Raw genomic sequence first — 24,398 nt, forward strand, 5'->3', positions numbered from 1 at the left:
CCCTCTCTCTTCCATTCACTCACCCCTCACGCCCCCCCCATTTACGCACTCATCGTGCTCATTCATTCAAAGAATCAAAGTCAATAACACAAATGACAGGCTTCCCATCTCAGCTTTCCATGTAACAGGGCTTCGATCTGACGTTGCATCCGTTCTCCTGAGTTTGTCACACCCGAGTCCATTATCTATTTCACGTTGCTAATGACAACCGAGTTCAACCAATACCGTCTATGTTTTGAAATAACCCAACCTATTACATTGTCGGCGCACGTACAGCTAATTATTGTGGCTTACTGCATGTTGTAAACAGTGAACGATATATCCTCCTGCAGAATAAATTCTATCATTCAGTTCAGCTTGGGATTCGAACACCAACCAGAAGTGCCACGCCTGTCAAAATTGAGTCTTGCCGGTAAGTTTAAATTTTAGTACTTTAATGCACGGCTTGTATAGTATCGTATTGGATGCCTTAAATCTGTTATCTTCAATTAGTATTGTTTATATGAAGATATATTGTCAATAAGTTAGAATAACAAGTGCCGGAAGATATTGCGTCATATGGGATGCATCCAAGCTGTTCCATATTTATAGCATTATTAACGAAATAATATGTGCCCAGAGATTTATTTGTCTGAAATATGAAGATGCGTGCACGGATGCAAGAGTATCAACATACGTTACCCATTTAATGCACAAACACCCAACCCACCCCCACCAACATACATCCCGACTTGTATATGCACATAACTATGATAACGTACCCCACCTATGCGCACTACACACCCCACCACAAAGTCATGGCACCACAACCACCCTCCACACATACGCGTGCCCCACCCACTTACGTTACCCCTCCCCTATAAACATAACACCACAAAGACCCACACATCCACAAATGGGGTGACCGTTTACACTTACGTGCCCCCCCCCCTCCCTACAAACATAACACCACAAAGACATGGCACTACAACCGCCCACACACCCACAACTGGGGTGACCGTTTACATATCATTTTAGATGTTGTTCACCTCAATTCAACTATACTGTACAGCAAATACGCTGCTAATGTACGTTTTCCCGATCCAGGGTTTCCACTTTGGTAACGCGATATTGATGCTACCTTGCATATTAAATGACATTGAAGACTCTCTGAGAAAAACAAGCAATTTTATTGAATACGTTCGTCGGTGTGTGGGCGTGTGCGTTGTGGGTATCTGTCAGTATGTCTGTCACTATGCCTGATGTATGTCTCTCTGTCAAAACTCCTAGAAAGGTTTCATTTGGTCTTAACACGTATTTCTGCCTTGTTAAAAGCTTGAAATGAATGAACAATTATGTTTGTGTATTTTATCACAGGACAAGAAATGGAGATATATTTGGGGGAACCGAACAAGTGGTTCTCCCGTTAAAACTGTTTATAACTTTAAACTGCATATCTCCCGTTATGTACGGTAATCCATGATATTTTTCCTAGATTTAAGCCTCCTTCAGTTAATGCACGCTTGATTATTGGACTATATATATTCCATGCTGCAGTTGAAATCCATACACCCCGTACATGCCGTATGGAAGACAGGAGTCAGGACCTTAATCCTCAATACAGGGTGTGTGAATTTCAAATGGAGTTGCCTGAATGGGTGACTCCATTTGAAATTTAGGCCTATATACCCTCCTGTGTAGCATATTAAGGTCATGTCTTCCATATGGGGTGTATGGGTTTCAACTGGAATAGCCCGGGTACGTAATTATTCTTACAGATGGACATAGCGAAGATTGATATGGAACCATCTCCATAATTTATCATCATTATTAACTAATCGTTAACATAATTAACCAGTGTTTAAGCTCACTGCCACTCCCGGTTATTTGTTGGTTATTTTCTTTCTTGGCTGTATTAAGGGTAGACGAGGTATTGTTGGTCGAAGCAACCAAACAATCAATTTTTATTATGTAGATCAATATACCGTATTATTGAAAAATAACACCTTGATGTTTTGCAAAAGTTTATTCTACTAATTCTATACTTTGAAAACTTGCTTAATTTATTGTTGTTAATGAGTTATGATATACGTTTTACAAAAGTAATGTTGTTTCAGCCCTCTTTACAGCATAACTCAAGAACCGCAGGACCTACAAACTATACCTGTGATATTTGAATTCTTCTACACACTCGCCATGAAATGATCAATGCAATTTTTGCTTAAGCTCACTACCATTCGCAAGATGATGTGAACTACCAAATTGCAACAGTTTAAAAAAGTTGCTATACCTTAAACTCGCTGCCACTCCCTTGTTATTTGTTGATTTTAATTTCTTTCTTGGCTGTATTAATATTAAAAGCGTTAAAGAAAAAGCTTTATGCATTTAAGGTTAGCAACTATTTTAAAGTGTTGTGATTTGGTAGTACACAGCATCTTGCGAATGGCAATGAGCTTTGGCAAAAATTGCATTGATCATTTCATAGTGAGTGTGTAGAAGAATTCAAATATCACAGATATAGTTTTGTAGGTCCTGTGGTTCTTGAGTTATGTTGTAAAGAGGGTTGAAACAACAACACTAGTACACTCTTGTAAAACGTACATAACCCATTAACAACAAGCAAGTTTTCAAAGTATATGATTTGTAGAATGAACTATTGCAAAGTGTTATTTTTCAATAATATATTGATAAAGATATAAATGAGAAGCGATTTTTTTTGGCTGGTTCGACCAACAATACATCGTGTACCCTTAAGATCAACACCGTTTTACAAAAGAAAGAAAAATTACCAATATAATAATATTTACCTTAATATGTATAAAGAAACATTATAAAATCATACAATTATTTGATTATATATAAAATTGTATTATCGCCATCTTTATCTTGTTCACCGTGTAACTCAGTGCATCTGTGAATATAATATATGCATACACTTAGAATACCGACGAGCTCAGGTCATTGGCGAACTAAAAATAACTGCAGTATTGCTTCTTTTCCACGGCTTTTTTTTTCTCATTTTTTTACCAATTAAGCTGTATTCCTTTACAAAATAAAATGTTTAGGTTTGAAACACTTATCTTAACACTGTAAAATGTTTACTTCCAACACCTTTTAAACACTACTTTAATAGTGTTTATACAGTTAAGGGATAGGAGGTAAACACTTATAATGCTATAATTAAACATATAAACGCTCCTAAACACTGATTTCAGATTTACAGTGAATTGGTCAATATTAAAGGGGTGATAAATCAAAACTGTACTAAATGGTTCGTTGTTGTTGCTACTGCTGCTGTTATTGTTGTTGCTGTTGTTGTTGGTGGTGATTTAATATCCTTCTCCTCTCCCTCAATACAAATATTGGACGCACAAAGACATGCACAACAAACACTTATTGAGTACTATATTAAAATAGGCCTTTTGTGTCTACTCAAACATACTATAAAATGGGGATGCTAGAATTACAAAATACTCATCTGTTTTTTGTAAAAATATGAGTCTTTTGTAAAAATGTCAAGTTTGGGAAAACGTTCCAATTAAAACATTCTATATCAAACAATGTTTTTAAATATTGTCAAAATGCTATATAAAATATCTGTTTAAGCAAATGATGCAATGTTTTGTGGCAACCGTTACAATTTTTAAAATGTTATTATGCACTTTGTAGAGAATGTGTATGATTAAGATTTAATTGTGAATGACACCTCTGTTTAAATTTGAATAAATGCACTTTTACTCTTGAGAAGGGAAAAGGAAAATGTTATTAAAAAACATTACTGGCAACCTTTGTGTCACCTTTAAAAATACGAAACATTTTGTGTTTGCTGGGATTTCAAAGATTCACATGATGTATATCATTAATATGCTAACTAACTAAAATCTATTCCAGTTATTTTTTGTTGTTGTAATTTTAGACCATTTTTTGAACATTTTCGTAAATCCCCCCTTTTTTTTGTTGCCTCCCTCTGCCCTCCCTTCTAAGAAGTTCTGCCTACGCCACTGCAGTTGTCCGCAGTAAAAGAAAAGGAAATCTCACGCGTGATCAAAACTTCGTGATATAGGGCTACATTACTTTGGGGTTAAAGGTTGTTTAAAAGTATTTACTTTATAATCGTATTTACTGATCATTATCTGAGTTACAAACATCTGGAGTACGGTGGCCGAGTGGTTAAGGCGTTGGACTTAAGTTCCAATGGACGTATGTCCGCATGGGTTCGAACCCCATCCGTACTAGTATTTTTCATTTTAAGGAATTGGATAGCAACGTTTCCACAGTATTTTTTGTTGGACCTGATACATCACATACATCAAATTACATTCTGAAAACGAGGAATGTCCTTCTGATATCAAATAATTTTGATTTTTTTTTTTAGATTCGCAATATAAAACAAATTTTATGACAAATTATTAAGGACTTTTTAGGTGGGGGGGGGTGTAAATACTTATATCGTATTTACGTTTGTGAAGATTATCATTCATCCAGGTAGTAAACAGTATTAATATTAAACTATAATCTAGTCAACTGGACTTACTATTTTTGAGTGGGAAATTTTCACGTCCAATCCTGAACGCATCATCAGCCCTACTGATGTTGTGGCGGCAAAAGGTCATTGACCTGTGAAACGGATGTTGTAGTATCACAGGTCACCACCTTTGAGTTCAACCTGAGAGGTATCTTCCTGATCGCTGAACTGTAGGCCCCGGCCAGAGTTGTGACGTAGGCCGCCTCCCCTGTTAAGTGAAGGCTCCTCCCGTTTCACGTAAACCGCTTCTTTGACCCCTCTCTCAAACCATCTGCTTTCTCTGTCCAAGATTTTCACATCCTTGTTATCAAAAGAATGCTTTGTAATGTCCAAATGCGTATAGACGGCGGAGTCACCGCAACCAGTGCTGGCTCGTCTATGCTGGTACATGCGTTTAGCAAGCGTTTGTTTAGTCTCCCCTATGTACAGCTCTTCGCATCCACTGTCTTGACACTGAATCGCGTAAACGATGTTGCTTTGCTTGTCTTTAGGTTGTTTATCCTTGGGGTGGACTAGCGCTTGACGTAAAGTGTTCTTGGGTTTGAAAGATACCGGTACCCCTTTGTCACGAAAAATCCGACGGAGTTTCTCTGAAAGTCCGGAGATGTAGGGGATCGTGATGTTCCTACCGCGAGTCACCTCACCGTCATCCTGAGTCTTACGTGCGGGAGCGGTTTCGTCGGTAGATTTGGTCTGAGCGAGTGCTTTGTGAAAGGTCCAATTACGATAACCGCAAAGGTTCAGTGCTTTTTGTAGATGTTCCCGTTCCTGTTCCTTTGCGTCCTCACTAGAGGGAATAGTGTTCGCTCTATGAAATAAAGTGCGTATTACACCCAGGATGTGAAAATCTTGGACAGAGAAAGCAGATGGTTTGAGAGAGGGGTCAAAGAAGCGATTTACGTGAAACGGGAGGAGCCTTCACTTAACAGGGGAGGTGGCCTACGTCACAACTTGGCCGGGGCCTACAGTTCAGCGATCAGGAAGATACCTCTCAGGTTGAACTCAAAGGTGGTGACCTGTGATACTACAACATCCGTTTCACAGGTCAATGAACTTTTGCCGCCACAACATCAGTAGGGCTGATGATGCGTTCAGGATTGGACGTGAAAATTTCCCACTCAAAAATAGTAAGTCCAGTTGACTAGATTATAGTTTAATATTAATACTATATCGTATTTACTGTTCATTATCTGTGGTATAAACATCTGGAGTACGGTGGCCGAGTGGTTAAGGCGTTGGACTTAAGTTCCAATGGACGTATGTCCGCATGGGTTCGAACCCCATCCGTACTAGTATTTTTATATTTTTAAGAATCGGATAGCGAGGACCTGATATCACATAGAGGTTATCCACTTTACTCATGCGTGACTTCTAACAAAAGGCGCTGGTTCCCGTAGTATTCCTCATTCAAACTAATTCAATGCACGACCTCGGAGTTACCTGCATGACTTTGGCGGGCTATTTTGAAATAGTCATGGTTGCACGTGCAGGTACTTCTTTTGAAAGTCCTAAACAAGGTATAGGAGTCGCTGGTAGGATATAATGCAGCTTATAGAACACGGATAACCTCTATACATCATTCTGAACATACGAAGAATGTCCTTCTGATATCAAATAATATTGATTTTTGAGATATAATACAAATTTTATGGCCAATTTATTCAGGTCTTTTGGGGGGAAAATGTTTACCTTCAATACGAAATGTCAAAATATTCAAATGATGGACGGCTTTTCCTCCCAGCTACATACACGTTAAGTACATATTATTAGATTTATAAAGTTCCCCTAGAGGACTGTTAAATGTCAAAAATATAAAATTTTAATAATTTGCAATAAAATTTATATTATATCGAGAATTTCAAAAATCTAAATTATTTGATATCAGAATGACATTCCTCGTATTCAGAATACATTCTGATGTGTCTGATATGATACTGTGCAAACGTTGCTATCCAATCCCATATTAAACTCGTGCAAAATGTTCTGCAAAAAATTTTGCTTTTATGATGCATCACATCGTTGTTTGGTTGTTTTGATATGGTTTGATCACCTAATACATCAATCGAAGAAGCGCAAAAATAAAATATAGCCCTACATTTTAATTTTTATGTTAACAACAGATATGTCCTTGTCATTTGATAACAAATCCGTACGCAGGCCGAGGTAAAATGGGTGGTATGTGGGTCACTCCCTTTCCTCATCAAAAAAATCAATTCGAAATAAACGCATCCTTTCTTGGTAAAAATGTACATCAAGAAGGTACAAATTAGAAAGAAACATAAAGATCACTTTTTCATGTTAATTAAGATGTTCAAGGCTCGCAAATATTCTTTTTAGAGGGTTGAATGCCACTTTTTGCATGCATGCGATTATTTTTGGGAAAAGAGAACTTCCATCAAAGTTATGTTAGCATAATAATTACATCACTCATGGGACATATCCTTTATACATCAGACAGATTACTCTGTAAACATCGCCTTAAACATGTTTAAGCGATGTTAAAAATACATCGCTTACTTAATAATACTGGTGCTAATATCAGGGAGATCACCAATGCCCACCTACTGCTGATATCAGGTAATTTATCAATGCATACATCTACTGCTGATATCAGGTAGTTTATCAATGCATACATCTACTCCTGATATCAGGTAGTTTATCAATGCCCACATCTACTACTGATATCAGGTAGTTTATCAATGCATACATCTACTGCTGATATCAGGTAGTTTATCAATGCATACATCTACTGCTGATATCAGGTAGTTTATCAATGCATACATCTACTACTGATATCAGGTAGTTTATCAATGCATACATCTACTGCTGATATCAGGTAGTTTATCAATGTATACATCTACTACTGATATCAGGTAGTTTATCAATGCCTACATCTACTATTGATATCGGGTAGTTTATCAATGCATACATCTACTACTGATATCGGGTAGTTTATCAATGCATACATCTACTGCTGATATCAGGTAGTTCATCAATGCATACATCTACTACTGATATCAGGTAGTTTATCAATGCATACATCTACTGCTGATATCAGGTAGTTTATCAATGCCCACATCTACTACTGATATCAGGTAGTTTATCAATGCATACATCTACTGCTGATATCAGGTAATTTATCAATACATACATCTACTGCTGATATTAGGATGTTTATTAATGCCTACATCTACTACTGATATCAGGTAGTTTATCCATGCCCACATCTACTGCTGATATCAGGTAGTTTATCAATGCCTACATTTAATACTGATATCGGGTAGTTTATCAATACACACATCTCCTGTGATATCAAGTAGTTTATCAATGCCTCATCTACTTATCAGGGAGCTTACAAATGCTCGCATCTACTCCTGATATCAGGTAGTTTATCAATACCAACATCTACTACTGATATCAGGTAGTTTATCAATACAAACATCTACTACTGATATCAGGTAGTTTATCAATGCATACATCTACTGCTGATACCATGTAGTTTATCAATGCCTACATCTACTACTGATATCAAGTAGTTTATCAATACTTACATCTACTGCTGATATCAGGTTGTTTATCAATACCCACATACTGCTGATATCAGGTAGTTTATCAATGCCTACATATAATACTGATATCTGGTAGTTTATCAATGCACACATCTCCTGTGATATCATGTAGTTTGTCAATGCCTCATCTACTTATCAGTGAGCTTATGCTCGCATCTACTCCTGATATCAGGTAGTTGATCAATGCCTTCATCTACTACTGATATCAGGTAATTTATCAATGCATACATCTACTGCTGATATCAGGTAGTTTATCAATGCCTACCTCTACTACTGATATCAGGTAGTTTATCAATACTCACATCTACTGCTGATATCAGGTAGTTTATCAATGCCCACATCTACTGCTGATATCAGGTAATTTATCAATGCCCACATCTACTGCTGATATCAGGTAATTTATCAATGCATACATCTACTGCTGATATCAGGTAGTTTATCAATGCATTCATCTACTACTGATATCAGGTAGTTTATCAATACTTACATCTACTGCTGATATCAGGTAGTTTATCAATGCCCACATCTACTGCTGATATCAGGTAGTTTATCAATGCATACATCTACTGCTGATATCAGGTAGTTTATCAATACTTACATCTACTACTGATATCAGGTAATTTATCAATGCCCACATCTACTGCTGATATCAGGTAGTTTATCAATGCCCACATCTACTGCTGATATCAGGTAGTTTATCAATGCATACATCTACTGCTGATATCAGGTAGTTTATCAATGCCCACATCTACTACTGATATCAGGTAGTTTATCAATGCATACATCTACTGCTGATATCAGGTAGTTTATCCATGCCCACATCTACTGCTGATATCAGGTAGTTTATCAATGCCCACATCTACTGCTGATATCAGGTAATTTATCAATGCATACATCTACTACTGATATCAGGTAATTTATCAATGCATACATCTACTGCTGATATCAGGTAGTTTATCAATGCATACATCTACTACTGATATCAGGTAGTTTATCAATGCCCACATCTACTGCTGATATCAGGTAGTTTATCAATGCCCACATCTACTGCTGATATCAGGTAGTTTATCAATGCATACATCTACTGCTGATATCAGGTAGTTTATCAATGCCTACCTCTACTACTGATATCAGGTAGTTTATCAATGCCCACATCTACTGCTGATATCAGGTAGTTTATCAATGCATACATCTACTGCTGATATCAGGTAGTTTATCAATGCCTACCTCTACTACTGATATCAGGTAGTTTATCAATACTCACATCTACTACTGATATCAGGTAGTTTATCAATGCATACATCTACTGCTGATATCAGGTAGTTTATCAATGCATACATCTACTGCTGATATCAGGTAGTTTATCAATGCCTACCTCTACTACTGATATCAGGTAGTTTATCAATACTCACATCTACTGCTGATATCAGGTAGTTTATCAATGCATACATCTACTACTGATATTAGGTAGTTTATCAATGCCTACCTCTACTACTGATATTAGGTAGTTTATCAATGCCTACCTCTACTACTGATATCAGGTAGTTTATCAATACTCACATCTACTACTGATATCAGGTAGTTTATCAATACTCACATCTACTGCTGATATCAGGTAGTTTATCAATGCCTACCTCTACTACTGATATCAGGTAGTTTATCAATACTCACATCTACTACTGATATCAGGTAGTTTATCAATGCATACATCTACTGCTGATATCAGGTAGTTTATCAATGCCCACATCTATTGCTGATATCTCATAGTTTATCAATACTGGCATCTACTGCTGATACCAAGTAGTTCACCAATGCCTTCATCGACTAACTGATATCAGGTAGTTTATCAATGCTCGTATCTACTGCTGATATATGGTAGTTTATCAATGCCCACATCTACAGCTGATATCACATAGTTTATCAATGCCCACATCTACTACTGATATCACATAGTTTATCAATACTGGCATCTACTACTGATATCACATAGTTTATCAATACTGGCATCTACTACTGATATCGGGTAGTTTATCAATGCCTACATCTACTACTGATATCAGGTAGCTTACGAATGCCTTCATCTACTGCTCGTGTCAGGTAGTTCATCAATGACTACATCTACTGCTGATATCAGGTAGTTCATCAATGTTCACATCTACTGCTGATATCTGTTAGCTTATCAATGCCTATATCTACTACTGATATTAGGTAGTTTATCAATGCCCACATCTACTACTGCTACATTACTTTGGGGTTAAAGGTTGTTTAAAAGTATTTACTTTATAATCGTATTTACTGATCATTATCTGAGTTACAAACATCTGGAGTACGGTGGCCGAGTGGTTAAGGCGTTGGACTTAAGTTCCAATGGACGTATGTCCGCATGGGTTCGAACCCCATCCGTACTAGTATTTTTCATTTTAAGGAATTGGATAGCAACGTTTGCACAGTATTTTTTGTTGGACCTGATACATCACATACATCAAATTACATTATGAATACGATGAATGTCCTTCTGATATCAAATAATTTTGATTCTTTTTTAAATTCGCAATATAAGGCTAATGAAATGAAATTATTAGTTTCCCGTCACCCGCCCTCATAATGTTTTCAATTTGACCAAAAGTTTCATTATTTTCATATACGTGTATTTTACAAAATGCAGATTTTTTATAGGAATGAAAAAAGAAAAAATTGTCCAGATTATGTCAAGGCAAAAACATATTATAAAATCAGTCACATATTGAAAATTTATAATAAGGCGATTCAAAATAATACATTCAGCCAAATTACAAAATGCTTTTATTGTCAATATAAAATACTCATCGTAACATAAAATTAGGCTCGTTTTTATTTCCTATTAAGGCATAAAATTTGCCGACTAATTGGGTGGGTAAATGCATTAAATCACGTCCAAGGCTTTTAGTGCTAATTAAATGATATGGTTAACGGAATTCTATCCCACAATGGATCGTATATGATAGGGGTTCGTCTAGGAGGATGGTGTTGTATTAGTAGCAGCGGTTAACATGCATACAAAGTTTATGTAAATATAATAGGCCTATAATACCACAGTAAAATGATATAGTGCAATATCATAAACATAATGCATTTTAATGTTATTCAATTCAGATTATAAATAGCCATTAGTTTTGATGTTTATTAAAAATCCCACTTCTTCCAAATACAACATTCCACTCCCTTGCAATGATCTGATCACTGGGCCGTATCATTTGAAATCCACACATCATCCCTATATGGACGACATGACCTTTTTTCTTATTAATTTCCCACACAGGGGGTGAAGATTTCAAATGGAGCCACCCATTCACGTAACCCCATTTGAAATTCACACTCCCTGTGTGGGATATTTAGGTCATGCCTTCCATAGGGGTATGGGTTTTAACTGGAATAGTTCATTTTGTACAGGATCTATTTCGTTAATCGGTTCAATTTGGGTGTGGTAGCCTTGTACTTTTTATTCACTGCACGTAAACTGATGGGTACCAATCATCGGTTTGGTACAGCCTATAACAATCAGCAGAGAATAAAAAGTGTTATTCCCAGCAAATACAAAGTTTTCGTAATCGTTTGTTGTCAGAAAATGTTTAAATGTCGAGATATATAAAAGGTATAAAACGTTTTAATGACATCATTTTTAAAACCTCATGCATAACATTCTATACATGTAACATACGGTCCTAATGTTATTTTATTATTATCTACAGTAGATAGCATTTCCTATCTTCTATAGACAGCATTTTGCTATCTTCAATAGATAGCATTTGCTATCTTCAGTAGACAGCATTTTACTATCTTCAGTAGACAGCAGTTTATTATCTTCAGTCAGTAGTATATAGACAGCATTCTGCTATCTTCTATAGACAGCATTCTTCACTAGAGAACATTTGCTATCTTCAGTAGACAGCATTTTATAAAAACATTTCGACAATATTGTTGTTGTTTTTCTTACAAACGGTTTAAAACGTTTTCAAGTTATTTACCAACGTTTTGACCAAAAAATATGTTTTAGAGAAGATAATTTGTGTATGGGTTGATCCTATGTTGCCACTTCATTTTATTGCCATGCATCCTCTAAAATACTTAATCAGCACCGTATACCTGAACGTCCGTTACTGCGCATTTAGTTAGACATTTTTGCAAAATGGTTGTTAAGTCTATAAAGATATTTTGTTTCAACAAACTAAAATAAGGTGATGGAAAAATCTCTTTAGCAAAAAAGAAAACTGTTTACGTATTGATTTGTATAAATATAATTTTATTGCAATCAATGGGTATTCCAGTTGAAATCCATACACCCCTTATGGAAAACATGACCATAATCTCCCACACAGGGAGTGTGAATTTCAAATGTGGTTCTACTGACACTCCCTGTGTGGGAGATTAAGGCCTAAGGTCATGTCTTTCACAAGGGTGTATGGATTTCAACTAGAATAGCTCAATTCATGAAGCCATTATAAAGTATTCTGTTTTATTCTTAGGAGTTACCATGGTTACGTGATACTGATTTTGTTTGTGTTTTCTTGTATACGTCTTAGGGTTACACAATGGACGAGGACGACGTGCAAGGTTTAATCATTGACAATGGGTCCGGTATGTGCAAGGCTGGGTTTGCTGGAGATGATGCGCCAAGAGCTGTGTTCCCATCTATTGTTGGAAGACCTCGCCATCAGGTATAGGGGTGTGAATGTAGATATATAATAAAAAAAGGGAAAAACAAGATAATGAGAGAGATAGACAGACAGACAGAGAGGTGGAGAGGGAGGGGGAGGGGGATGGAGGAGAGAAAAAGAGAACTCGTCAAACCGTAATAGTGGGGACTTGATTTCATGTGGGGTGCAGAGGTGGGAGTGTCGGGGTGTGTATGTAGGCCTACTTTATCAGCGAAATGCTATCATCAATATTAATTGTAACACTCTGGTACATAACTATTTTTTCTAGGGTGTGATGGTTGGTATGGGCCAGAAAGATAGCTACGTCGGTGATGAGGCTCAGAGCAAGAGAGGTATCCTCACCCTGAAATACCCAATCGAACACGGTATCGTCACTAACTGGGACGATATGGAGAAGATCTGGCATCACACTTTCTACAATGAGTTGCGTGTAGCCCCAGAAGAACATCCTATTTTGTTGACAGAAGCACCGCTCAATCCGAAAGCAAATCGCGAAAAAATGACTCAGGTAAACAATTTGTCTAAATTTACTACCACTTCATCTCCGATTCCATGTCCTCCACCTCTGTCACCACCACCATAAACACCAGCACCACCACCAACGCCACCACCACGAACATCACCACCATCTGGATTCTCCACCACCCCCAACACCACCATCAACACCACTACCAATGCCACCACCACCACCATCATCACCACCACCACTAACACTACCACCATCTCCACCACCACCACCACCATCATCATCATCATTATCATCATCATCACCACCGCCACCACCAACACCACCACCAACACCACCACCAATGCCACCACCACTAACACCACAGGCTTCACCACCACCACCACCACTACCTGCACCATCTCCACCACCCCAAACACCACCACCAACAACAGCAATAACTAGTAAAAACACCACCACCAACAACAACAACAACAACAACAACAACAACAACAACAACAACAAGACCCCCACCACTACTCCACTACAACCTCAGCCAACATCAACACCAACACCATCAACAACATCATGACCACCACCACTACTAACAACAACCAGCAAGAACACCACCACCAAGACCATCAACGTTAACAGCAACAACGACAACAACAACGACACCAGCACCAACATGACCAACACCACTTACACAATTAATTGAGTGAAAATAACTATAATGTTTTGGTATTCCTTTGTTTATTCAACAAAACATTTTACATTTACGCGAAAATTGAACTGACGTTCATACATACTCACGATATAACGACGTTTCTGATTGGATTTGCGCCCATTTTTGCTGGTCATAAATACCGTTTATGACCAGTACGCAGGGCATAATACACTGCGCACCCTCTACTTACCTCCCACGACCTGATCTATGCACAAAACGAAGTTTGGGACCACAAGAAACCCCTGTACCACAGAAAAGGTTTTGGCACCCCGGAAGAACGGGGATGACAACGCCCAGGTGTTGGTGTCGCCCAACACTAACGAGATATCGCCCTCACCAATTCGTTTCTTGCGACCAACAAGGACGTGTTTACGAAGAGCTCCAATTTCTGTTGAGAAATATCGTAGCAGCGTGAGGCTTATTTCCGAGTAACGGTTACGCAAGTATCAGTAATCACTTCGGTGATATTTTCTGTAACTTTAGCAAGATTTTTTTTCCATTTGTGATGTTTTTTTCTTGCTAGTTTCTCGTAGTCTCTGTGGCCGAAGTGAGACCGCCCAAGTAAAATATTCATAGGTTTTCACTCGGCTCCCCTGGTAATTCCACTGGGAGGTCGCCGGGATTCTTTCTTGGCGATCTCCCCTTCTGTCCCGGCTACTTTGGCTTTCGTAGTCGGTGTTTTGATTCATTTTTCCCTCGCACATGTGGTAAGCTTAAAATTCGCGGTTTTTTCGCTTAACAGTGCGGGGGCCTATGTCAAAACTGTTCCCATGCGCACCTCTCAGTAGTAGGGGATCTCGTGTTCACTTTTTTGGATCCCAAAAGTGCGCCTTTTCATGTTTTGGGTTCTCTGGCGGTAGAGGAGGGGTTCTCCCTTGGGGGAGTCTGTGACCCTTACAGGTTGACACTCTTGCTTATCCCCCTCCTCTTACGCCGGGGGTCCCTCCCTCCAGTCCCTTAGGAGACGAGAGGGAGTTTACATGTTTTCTTACCCTTTCTCCATTACAGGTAGTTATCAAAATGTCTAAAGAGAGTACTCCCTCCACGGCGTTGGGGACCAGAAGCAAACCTCGGCAGTGTGTTGCGTGCAAGGCATTCCTTGGGAAAGACGATGCGCATGAGGCATGCCTGCTTTGTAGGTCGTGCTCACCGGACCAACCGTGCACCATTGACCGTGACTGGTCCAAGGAGGCCTGGGCTAGGTCCCTGGCCCATAAGGTGAAACTACAGAAGTCTCACCAACGTAAGGTGGAGGGCTTAGGAACAGGAACCGCAAACGCCGTTCTTCTTCGCAGGAGTCGTCTGGCTCGGCGAAGAAAGTGTCCCTAGCCCCCGCCAGCCAGGGAGTTTGTCCTCCGTCCCCTGGGTCCTCTAGCTCCAGGAGACCAGGTATGAGAGAGTCAATCTCTCTCTCTGTCCCTCGGTCGGGCAGCCCCAAGCCTTTTTGGCTCCGCCCGCCCTTATGCTAGGAGGCTCGTACCCTCACGGCGGCTCCCTGAGCGCTACGGCGTCCGGGTCGAGTGCCGTAAGTGGGTATGCGGCCCCGGCATCCTCTGAGCAATGGGCTGGCTCGCGCCCGAGCGGCCACTCCTCGACGGCACCAGTTGCGGTCGGGTTGAGTGCCCCGGGCGTAGGCGCTGCTCAGGCGTCCTCCCCGTGTGCGGTCGACCTCAATGGTTCCACGGCTCGACCGTCGGAAGGCCTCCCGTCCGTCCAGGACGGTAGAGCGACCCCCGACGGCAGCCATGGTCCACCGGTCAACCGCTCGGATCCCTTACGCTCGGCCCCTGGCCAGAGCGTGTTTCGGGATCCCTCCTCTGCCCTAGCTGCTCCCTCGATGGTTGAGCATCCGAGATCCCAGAGCAGTCAATGCTCGGCATCTCAGGCTGAGGCACTGTCAACGCTCATCTCATCACTTTCGGACCCGTCGGCGTTAGACCGCATGAACCAACTCATTGGTTTGTTAGGCAAAGATCCCGGTCAGGTGCCCTCGGCGGTAACCCGACCAGTGGGTCCAGGTTTGCCTTCAACAGGTCCGGATCCGCAGTCCGATGCGATTAGCATAGAGGCTAGCTATGATGAGCTTTCAGATGGCTCTCAGAGTCAGACGGAGGTAGAGTCTTTTCGGGATTTTTCGACTCCCCCAGGGCTGACAGAGAGGCTCTGATATCCCCGTTGGGGTTCATCGCGACCCCGTCAGTCATTCAGCGCCTTTCCCGGTCTCCCTCGGAGCTTCCCAACAACCCTCTTCGGTCAGTATTCCTTGCAGAGCCAAGCACTTTGGCCAGACACGTTCACCGTGGCCGACCAACAGGGTCGATCCTACTCTCTCTCGCGTTTGGTCCCAGGCCCCTCGTCGTTTCCTCCGCCAGTGAGTATGACCCAGTCCTTCCTTCCGTCAGGCTCACAGGCTCAGATTCCACACCTTCCCCCGAGCTTAGCTGGCTCGACGTTCGCTGCAGAAACTCAAGGTTTCTCCTTACATTCGACCGCAGAGCGGTCGGGCCGCCTCGGTCCAGAGCGTGGCCCCAATCAGGAGCGATCTCGGTGGGGAGGGGTTCCTCAGCCCGACCCGGCTCCACCTGGACGGTACCAGTGGAGTTATGATCAGTGTCGAGGCTGGGGGACCCTTATTCATTCCCAGCACCGACTCAAGGCTCCGAGGAGGATCAGTTGCGGAGAGGCTCCTTACTCCCTAAGGTCTCGGCTCCCTTTTTTCGCAGCCGTCCTATCGGACGCTAAGATGAGACTGGAGTTCGAGACACCTCCGCAACTGGCTTCCGACTTAGGATATGCGGCAAAGCCAGCTAAGCCCCCCAAGTCAATGCCCTTCATCCCCTTATCGCGTGACATCAAGGCACTCACCACGGCCGTACAGGATAAGGGTGAGGTAGACCGCCTCCCGTGGCTGGCACGGGCGTTCCCCCACGTTACAGAGGATGTGGCGTTCTTAGAAACCCCCCTCTGTCCGGAGGCGGCCTATCGCCAGATGGAGCGGGATAAGGGGACCAAGTGTCGCCCGGAGAGCTCCCTCCCTCAGGAGTTGAGGGAGCCCCAGGCAGGCTGGACCAAAGGCGCCCCACAAGGTGCCTCCCTGGGATAAAGCCCGGGATGAGGAGCTACGGTCCCTGGAGTCTCTCGCCAGAGACGGGCTCCGCACTTCCAATGTCCAACAGCTCGTCAGCGCTCATCTAGCACGGAGCTTGCTGGACAAGGAAAGGTCCTTGTCTCCTGAGGCGACACTGAGGGCGGTACATGTGCTGGCTGACCTCAATCATCTCTCAGCGGAGCATTTCGCTCGGATTTCAACTCGGTCTGTCCTGGCGCGCCGAGCCTTGGTCGCCCAGGCGCTCAACTTCTCGGACAAAAGAGAGTTGAGGTCTGCTCCGTTTGGTACTGATCTATTCGGCGGAGCCTTTCCCAGGCTGACCGAAGATGAACGTACCAGACGGAAGGCGGCTAAGGAGGCCAGCCAACCAAAGGCACCGGCCACATCAGCGCCCAAGCGGTTTCGGTCCAAAGGTCAGACAGCCAACCCGACCTATATCCAGGTGCCCCAGCAGCAGCAGCTGGTTGCTCAGCAATTTCAGCAGCAGCAGCAGCAGTATCCTTCCCTCTTGCAACCGTTATTTCCGCCAGCCACCCATGCCCCCCTCTGGCCCCGTGCGAGGTGCAAGAGGCGGCAGGCGGAATCACAACCGCAATCGCAGTCGCAAGGGAGGGCGAGGCAAGAGTGACGGTGCCGGTCGTAACGACCCGTCCGCCTATGGCGGACGCGGTCGAGGACGCCGGTTCTGACTCCCTTCCGGGACCCGACCGCCCGCTCCCAGTGGGTGGTCGTCTCCTGGCATTTGCCAGGGCTTGGCGGGGGGTGACCTCAGACCGATGGGTCCTAGAGACAGTGTCTCTAGGCTACCAGATCGAGTTCACCTCCCGTCCTCCTCGGTTCCGGGGGTTCGAGTCACCCCGTCACCGCTGGATCCCTTACAGAGGGAGGCCTTGGTGGGGAGATCGAAGCTCTCCTAACAAAGAGAGCCATCACACCTCTCCCCAGGGCCTTCCGTACAGGCCATTACTCCACGTTCTTCCTTACCACAAAGAAATCCGGGGAGTGGCGCCCAATCCTCAACTTGAAGCCCCTGAATGCCTACATCAAGGCCCCACATTTCCGGATGGAGACGCTGCGGGCGGTGTTATCTGTCCTTCAGCCAGGCTGGTGGGGAGTCACCCTAGATCTGAAAGATGCATACCTCCACGTACCAATCTGCGAGTCAGACCAGAAATGGCTTCGCTTCGTGTTCGACGGTACCGCCTTTCAGTTCCGGGTCCTCCCGTTTGGCCTCTCCACGGCCCCCGGACATTCACTCGACTGGTCAAGTCGGTGGCAGAGTTTCTCCGGAGGAAGGGGATCACGATCTTCGTCTACCTAGACGACTGGTTGTTGGTAGCCCCCTCTCCGCAGTGTCTGCGCCAGGATGTTCAGGGGGTGTGCAGGCTGGTAGAGTCCCTGGGGTTTATCATAAACCACCAGAAGTCTTTTCTCTCCCATCTCAGTCGCCTCAGTTCCTAGGGGCGACTATAGACTTCGCCAGGGGCCGGGTTTCTCCTATAGACTCGAGGATCGCCGACGTTCGGCTCTGCGCTCTGCAGATCAGGCAGGCAGCATCGGTCCAGGCTCGGTCGTGGCTTCGCCTTCTAGGGCTGATGGCCAGCCTCATAGATCTGGTTCCAGGCTGCCGGCTACGCACGAGGACGATACAGTTGTACTTCCTCGGACGGTATCGAGCGTGGCGCCATCCTTTGAGCCTCAGGATTCCGGTCCCTCGGCATCTCCTCCTCTGCCTCTCCTGGTGGATAGGTCAGCCGAGTGTTCAGATAGGCGTTCCATTCCCGAAACCCCGCCCTTCCCACGTCCTTACCACGGATGCATCCAAGTCAGGGTGGGGAGCCCACTTTCAGGGCGTCAGGCTCTCCGGGCGTTGGTCGAGGACTCAAGCTCGGAGACACATCAATCTCCTCGAGCTGTGGGCCATTTTCCTCGCCCTCCGCCAGTTGGGTCTACGGATTCACGGCCTGTTCATCCTGGTCAGATGCGACAGCATGACAGTTGTGTCCTACATCAACAGGGAGGGGGCACCAGAAGTCCCAGCCTTTGCAAGGAGACGGTGTCCCTCCTCCTGTGGTGTCTACGGAGGATATTTCCTCCGTGCGGAGCATCTGGCCGGGGTAGACAACACCCTGGCCGATTCACTGTCCCGAGGGGGGCTTCAGTCATCCACGCGCCTGGCCCAGAGGGGAGCGTCAGTAGAGTGGCATCTTCATCCAGCAGTCTGCCGTTCCATCTTCCAGAGGTTAGATCGCCCGCATGTCGACCTGTTCGCGTCTCATCGGAACCACCAACTTCCGACCTACTTCTCCTGGGGCCAAGACCCCCCCCCCAGGCGATAGGCAGAGACGCCATGCGGGAGAGCTGGGAGGGCGTATTCGGTTACGCCTTCCCTCCCATTGCTCTGATCCCTCGGGTGCTGGAGAAGGTAGCCCGCTCTCCAGGCTGTATTCTCCTTCTAGTCGCTCCTCTCTGGCCCAAGCAGTGGTGGTTCCCCGCCTCCTGGACCTCCTAGTGGGGAGCCAGTCAGCCTTCCTCGCCGTGGAATCTTCTGTCCGTTCCGTCACGCCAGCAGGTTCAGATGGGAGTGATCAACAACCTCCATCTGACTGTTTGGCGTATTTCCGCCAGTCCTACCAGGCGGCGGGACTTTCTGAGTCGGCTGCCGCGCTCGCTGCAAAGGCAAGGCGACAGTCGACTCGACAGACTTACGATTCGCGACTTCGCCGGTTCTACAGGTGGTGTGCCGGTCGAGAAATCGACCCCAATTTTGCCCCTGTAGGCGAAGTCGCGGACTTCCTTACAGAAGTTTTCCACGGCGGCTGTATGCCGGCTCGGACTGCCCAAGCGTACAGGACGGCCATAGCAGCGGTCCATCATGGCTTTGGGGGAGGCATGACTGTCTCCTCTAGTCCAGCCCTCTCCGCCCTCATTAAGGGCATGTTCTCGGAGAGGCCCCAGTCCGTTCCCTGGTTCCGGAGTGGGACCTCCCGTTGGTGTTGCGATATCTAGCCGAATCCTTCGAGCCCATGGAGGACCTCTCGCTGCAGGACCTGACACTAAAGACAGTGTTCTTAGTGGCAGTGGCCTGCGGTCGGCGTTGTTCTGATATTCATGCTCTGTCGATCGACGAGCACCATTTACGCTTTACCAACCGGGGTGTCTCCATCCTGCCTAGGACCGGTTTCTTGGCCAAGAACCAGACCATGTCATTTACTCCTTCCCCGGTGTTCCTCCCTGATCTGGTCCTGGTCGCAGGACAGGCGGAGAAACCGTCATGTCCCGTTAGGGCCCTTAGATCGTACTTAAAGCGTACCGAGAAGATCAGGGGGGACATCAGGCAGCTTTTCATTACATCGGCCAGGCCATTTAGGCCGGCCGCTAGGAGCACTATCAGCCACTGGGTTGCCTCCGTCATCCGTTGCGCCCACCAAAAACATCACGAACGGATGACGGGTCCTCAGACACAGTCACAGTCACAGGTCAGGTGTCACGACATTCGATCCCAAGCAGCATCTTGGGCTTTCCACTCTGGGGTGTCCCTGAGGGAGGTGCTCGACGCAGCAGGCTGGAAGAGCCCCACCACCTTCCAGTCGACCTACCTCAAGGACGTCCTCGCAAGTCATTCAGCTGTAGGTACTTCAGCACTGCTTGCAGGCCGCCAGGGATCGGATCGAGGACGTTAGGTGAGTCTTGGGTTGGGTGGTTTTTGTTGTGGTTGAGCGGAGTTTGCACTGTGTGCCCTCCTTACCTCTCACGACTTTCTTCCACCTCCTTGCTCTCAGTGGTATTCTGTGCATAGATCAGGTCGTGGGAGGTAAGTAGAGGGTGCGCAGTGTATTCCCCTCTCAGAAGTGAGAGGGACATACACAAGCGCACGATACTTACCTCCCACGACCTGAGCCCTTCCCGCGTTTTATGCGTTCCACCCCTCAAGAAAGTCATACGTTCTCACACGTAGAGGGTCGCAAGAAACGTGTGTTGGTGAGGGCGATATCTCGTTAGTGTTGGGCGACACCAACACCTGGGCGTTGTCATCCCCGTTCTTCCGGGGTGCCAAAACCTTTTCTGTGGTACAGGGGTTTCTTGTGGTCCCAAACTTCGTTTTGTGCATAGATCAGGTCGTGGGAGGTAAGTATCGTGCGCTTGTGTATGTCCCTCTCACTTCTGAGAGGGGAAACAAGCTGCGTCACGCAGCGTTGGAACCCAATTAACACGATCCACGATTTGCTAGTGTTGCGTACACGCACATGTCACCGCGCCCATCTCACGCGGAGCGCAAAAGATGACGCGTATCACGCGTTGACTCCCGGCCGTTGACCTCATGAGCCGTGCTGCTTCCTGCAAGTAGGCCTACTCATTTTCTTCCAATTTATGAAGGAAAACGGTATGGAAATGTTATTTAAACTTGTAAACCCTTATTATTTTCATCTGTATTAATTGCTAAGAATGTTGGGTATGTATGAACGGGGTTCATTCATAGGATCGAGGGCATATAAACAGCGATCATGCCCTCAATCCTATGAATGAACCCCTAATTATAATGCCCCTATTCCGTTTAATTTCAGTTAATGTTCGAGACATTCAACTCACCAGCTATGTACGTAGCCATCCAGGCTGTACTGTCTCTCTACGCCTCTGGTCGTACCACTGGTATCGTCTTTGACACCGGTGATGGTGTCTCCCACACTGTACCCATCTATGAAGGCTATTCTTTACCACATGCAATCATGAGACTGGATCTTGCAGGTCGTGATCTCACAGATTACCTCATGAAGATATTAACAGAACGGGGTTACTCTTTTACGACAACAGGTACGTACTATTATATAATGTGCACAAAAAGTATCCTTAAACATTTAACAAACGCAATATTATTTCTTAAAGACCCTATAGTTATAAATAAAGTGGTTAAGAACAAAAGGCTGTGCACCGAAGACAGCAAACACTGTCTTCTGATGATAGCAAAATGTTGTTTATTGAAGATAACAAACCTTGTCAACTGAAGACACCAAAATACTGTCGGAAGGTAACAAATGCTATCTAATGAAGATAGCAAAATGCTGTCTTCTTAAGATAGCAAAATACTGTCTAATGAAGATAACAAAATGCTGTCTAATGTAGATAGCAAAATACTGTCTTCTGAAGAGTAGCCAAATGCTGTCTACTGAAGATAGCAAATTGCTGTCTTCTGAAGATAGTAAAATACTGTCTAATGAAGATAGCAAAATGCTGTCTACTGAAGATAGCAAAATGCTGTCTACTGAAGATAGCAAAATGCTGTCTACTGAAGATAGCAAAATGCTGTCTACTGAAGATAGCAAAATGCTGTCTACTGAAGATAGCAAAATGCTGTCTACTGAAGATAGCAAAATGCTGTCTTCTGAAGATAATAAAATGCTATCTAATGAAGATAGCAAATTACTGTCTTTTGAAAATAGCAAACGCTGTCCAATGAAGATACAAAATATTGGACAAACGCTGTCCAATGAAGATACCAAAGAAAGCCAAATGTTGTCTACTGAAGACAGCAAAATGCTTTCTATTGACTATAACAAAAGGTTTTCTACTGAAGATAACAAAATGCTGTCTTCTGAAGACAGCAATTTTTTTCTATTGAAGATATCAAAATTCTGTCTCCCTTAAGATACTGATGCTCCGCATTCGAAAAGTGTTGGCTACCGAAGAAAGATTACTGTTGGCCTACTTTGAACTAAATAATTGCATTTACCATGTTTACGGAAGATGTTCATGTGTAAATAGGTTTTTAGTGCAGAAACGTATACCAAAAGAGCGCTTTAATATTTTAAAAATATTAAAATAGGTTTTAGAATCGAGCGCTACTCACTCTTATACATTCTCTGGTTATTTTGAGAACGGTGCAGACTCACGGATCCGAATAAAGTGCAGCTCGGAGGGGGAGGGGGGGGGGGGTGGTCGTACCCATCACACGTGCCTTTTTTTAAACATCTTCACTCATCCATATTTTTCTAAATTGTTTCCCTTTCTTCCTTATTATTATCATCACTTTCCAGCTGAGCGAGAAATTGTTCGAGATATCAAGGAAAGACTTTGCTATGTGGCCATCAACTACGACTCAGAAATGGACACAGCTGCATCAAGCTCCTCCTTAGAGAAAAGCTACGAGCTTCCTGATGGTCAAGTCATCACCATTGGCAACGAGCGTTTCCGGTGCCCAGAAGCTCTCTTCCAGCCTTCTTTCTTAGGTATGGAAACGGCGGGGATCCACGAAACGACTTACAACAGTATCATGAAATGCGATGTCGACATCAGGAGAGATTTATACAGTAATATTGTGTTATCGGGGGGTTCTAGTATGTTCCCTGGTATTGGGGATAGGGTAGCCAGGGAAATGATAGCTCTAGCGCCACCTACGATGAAAATAAAGATAATAGCGCCCCCAGAAAGGAAGTATTCCGTGTGGATTGGGGGCTCCATTCTAGCATCTTTATCAACGTTCCAACAAATGTGGATCAGCAAATACGAGTATGATGAAAGTGGACCGGGTATCGTCCACAGAAAATGCTTTAACTAAACATGTAACTATGGTAATCATTGGTTTTGTCAAGTTTTAAAGATTTCCTCCCCATCTTTAATCAGGTAGCAAAATCCGAAGTTGGCATATATACTTTTAGCCTATTAAATGTAACATCAGAGCAGTCCACGGCCACCTAATGTAGTGCAGATAAATGTTATAATTGTTGGTCATATTAAAATTATTTTACACACAAAACAAATTATCAGCATTCCAGGCGCTTATCAATTAAATTACCTATTAAATGTAACATCAGAGCAGTCCACGGCCACCTAATGTAGTGCAGATAAATGTTATAATTGTTGGTCATATTAAAATTATTTTACACAAAAACAAATTATCAGCATTCCAGGCGCTTATCAATGCAAAATAATGTGAAACATGATCTTCAACTCAGCCGTGGCATTGTCTTTTTTAAAGACAGTTTTGTTTCAAGATGATCTAATGTTGCATTTGGAAGACAGATGAATACTATTCACACAAGGATCCACAACATGCTCATCTATCGGGGGCACAGTTCTTTAACCCCAATACATTTGCACATTCATTGAATGACCTTTGAAAATTTGGGCACAAAAACTCATACTCTTCAACTTGAAGTCAAATTTTGCACTGTGCTTGTTTAATTGAGGTTATTGGACTTTGCCATAGGGATGAGGTCATAGTGGTCCATAGTGTCATTTTGATAATGGAAGCATGTATAGGAAGAGTCTTCTCTTTAAAAAAAAATAATAGTGAGGGTTTTTTTGTCGAACTGATTTTGTTCTTGCTGAACATGTAGTGATACTTCCGTGTAG

At 43.6% G+C, this 24,398-nt stretch overlaps 1 protein-coding gene and 3 non-coding genes across 4 annotated transcripts; all 4 read left to right on the forward strand.

The window, feature by feature from the left end:
- Window positions 1-259: 259 nt before the first annotated feature.
- On the forward strand, window positions 260-23,601 carry LOC140161065 (actin, cytoplasmic-like). The gene is made up of 5 exons (XM_072184455.1): window positions 260-412; window positions 12,633-12,767; window positions 13,036-13,275; window positions 21,614-21,860; window positions 23,081-23,601. Exons 2-5 carry the CDS (start codon window positions 12,642-12,644, stop codon window positions 23,599-23,601), a joined length of 1,134 nt encoding a protein of 377 aa, XP_072040556.1. The 5' UTR covers window positions 260-412; window positions 12,633-12,641.
- Trnal-uaa (transfer RNA leucine (anticodon UAA)) lies at window positions 4,132-4,214 on the forward strand. The gene has a single exon. It is a non-coding gene; the product is annotated as a tRNA-Leu (tRNA).
- On the forward strand, window positions 5,714-5,796 carry Trnal-uaa (transfer RNA leucine (anticodon UAA)). Its single transcript has one exon. It is a non-coding gene; the product is annotated as a tRNA-Leu (tRNA).
- Window positions 10,399-10,481, forward strand: Trnal-uaa (transfer RNA leucine (anticodon UAA)). Its single transcript has one exon. It is a non-coding gene; the product is annotated as a tRNA-Leu (tRNA).
- Window positions 23,602-24,398: the final 797 nt, after the last annotated feature.

The sequence above is a fragment of the Amphiura filiformis genome, chromosome 9 (assembly GCF_039555335.1).
Source record: "Amphiura filiformis chromosome 9, Afil_fr2py, whole genome shotgun sequence".
Lineage (NCBI taxonomy): Eukaryota > Metazoa > Echinodermata > Ophiuroidea > Amphilepidida > Amphiuridae > Amphiura > Amphiura filiformis.

Bases quoted from the DNA above. Each gene is read 5' to 3' on its own strand.
- LOC140161065 (XM_072184455.1), top strand. From the start codon at position 12,642: ATGGACGAGGACGACGTGCAAGGTTTAATCATTGACAATGGGTCCGGT. The intron at 13,276-21,613 runs GTAAACAATTTG...GTTTAATTTCAG, and splicing joins ATCGCGAAAAAATGACTCAG to TTAATGTTCGAGACATTCAA. The intron at 21,861-23,080 runs GTACGTACTATT...ATCACTTTCCAG, and splicing joins TTACTCTTTTACGACAACAG to CTGAGCGAGAAATTGTTCGA.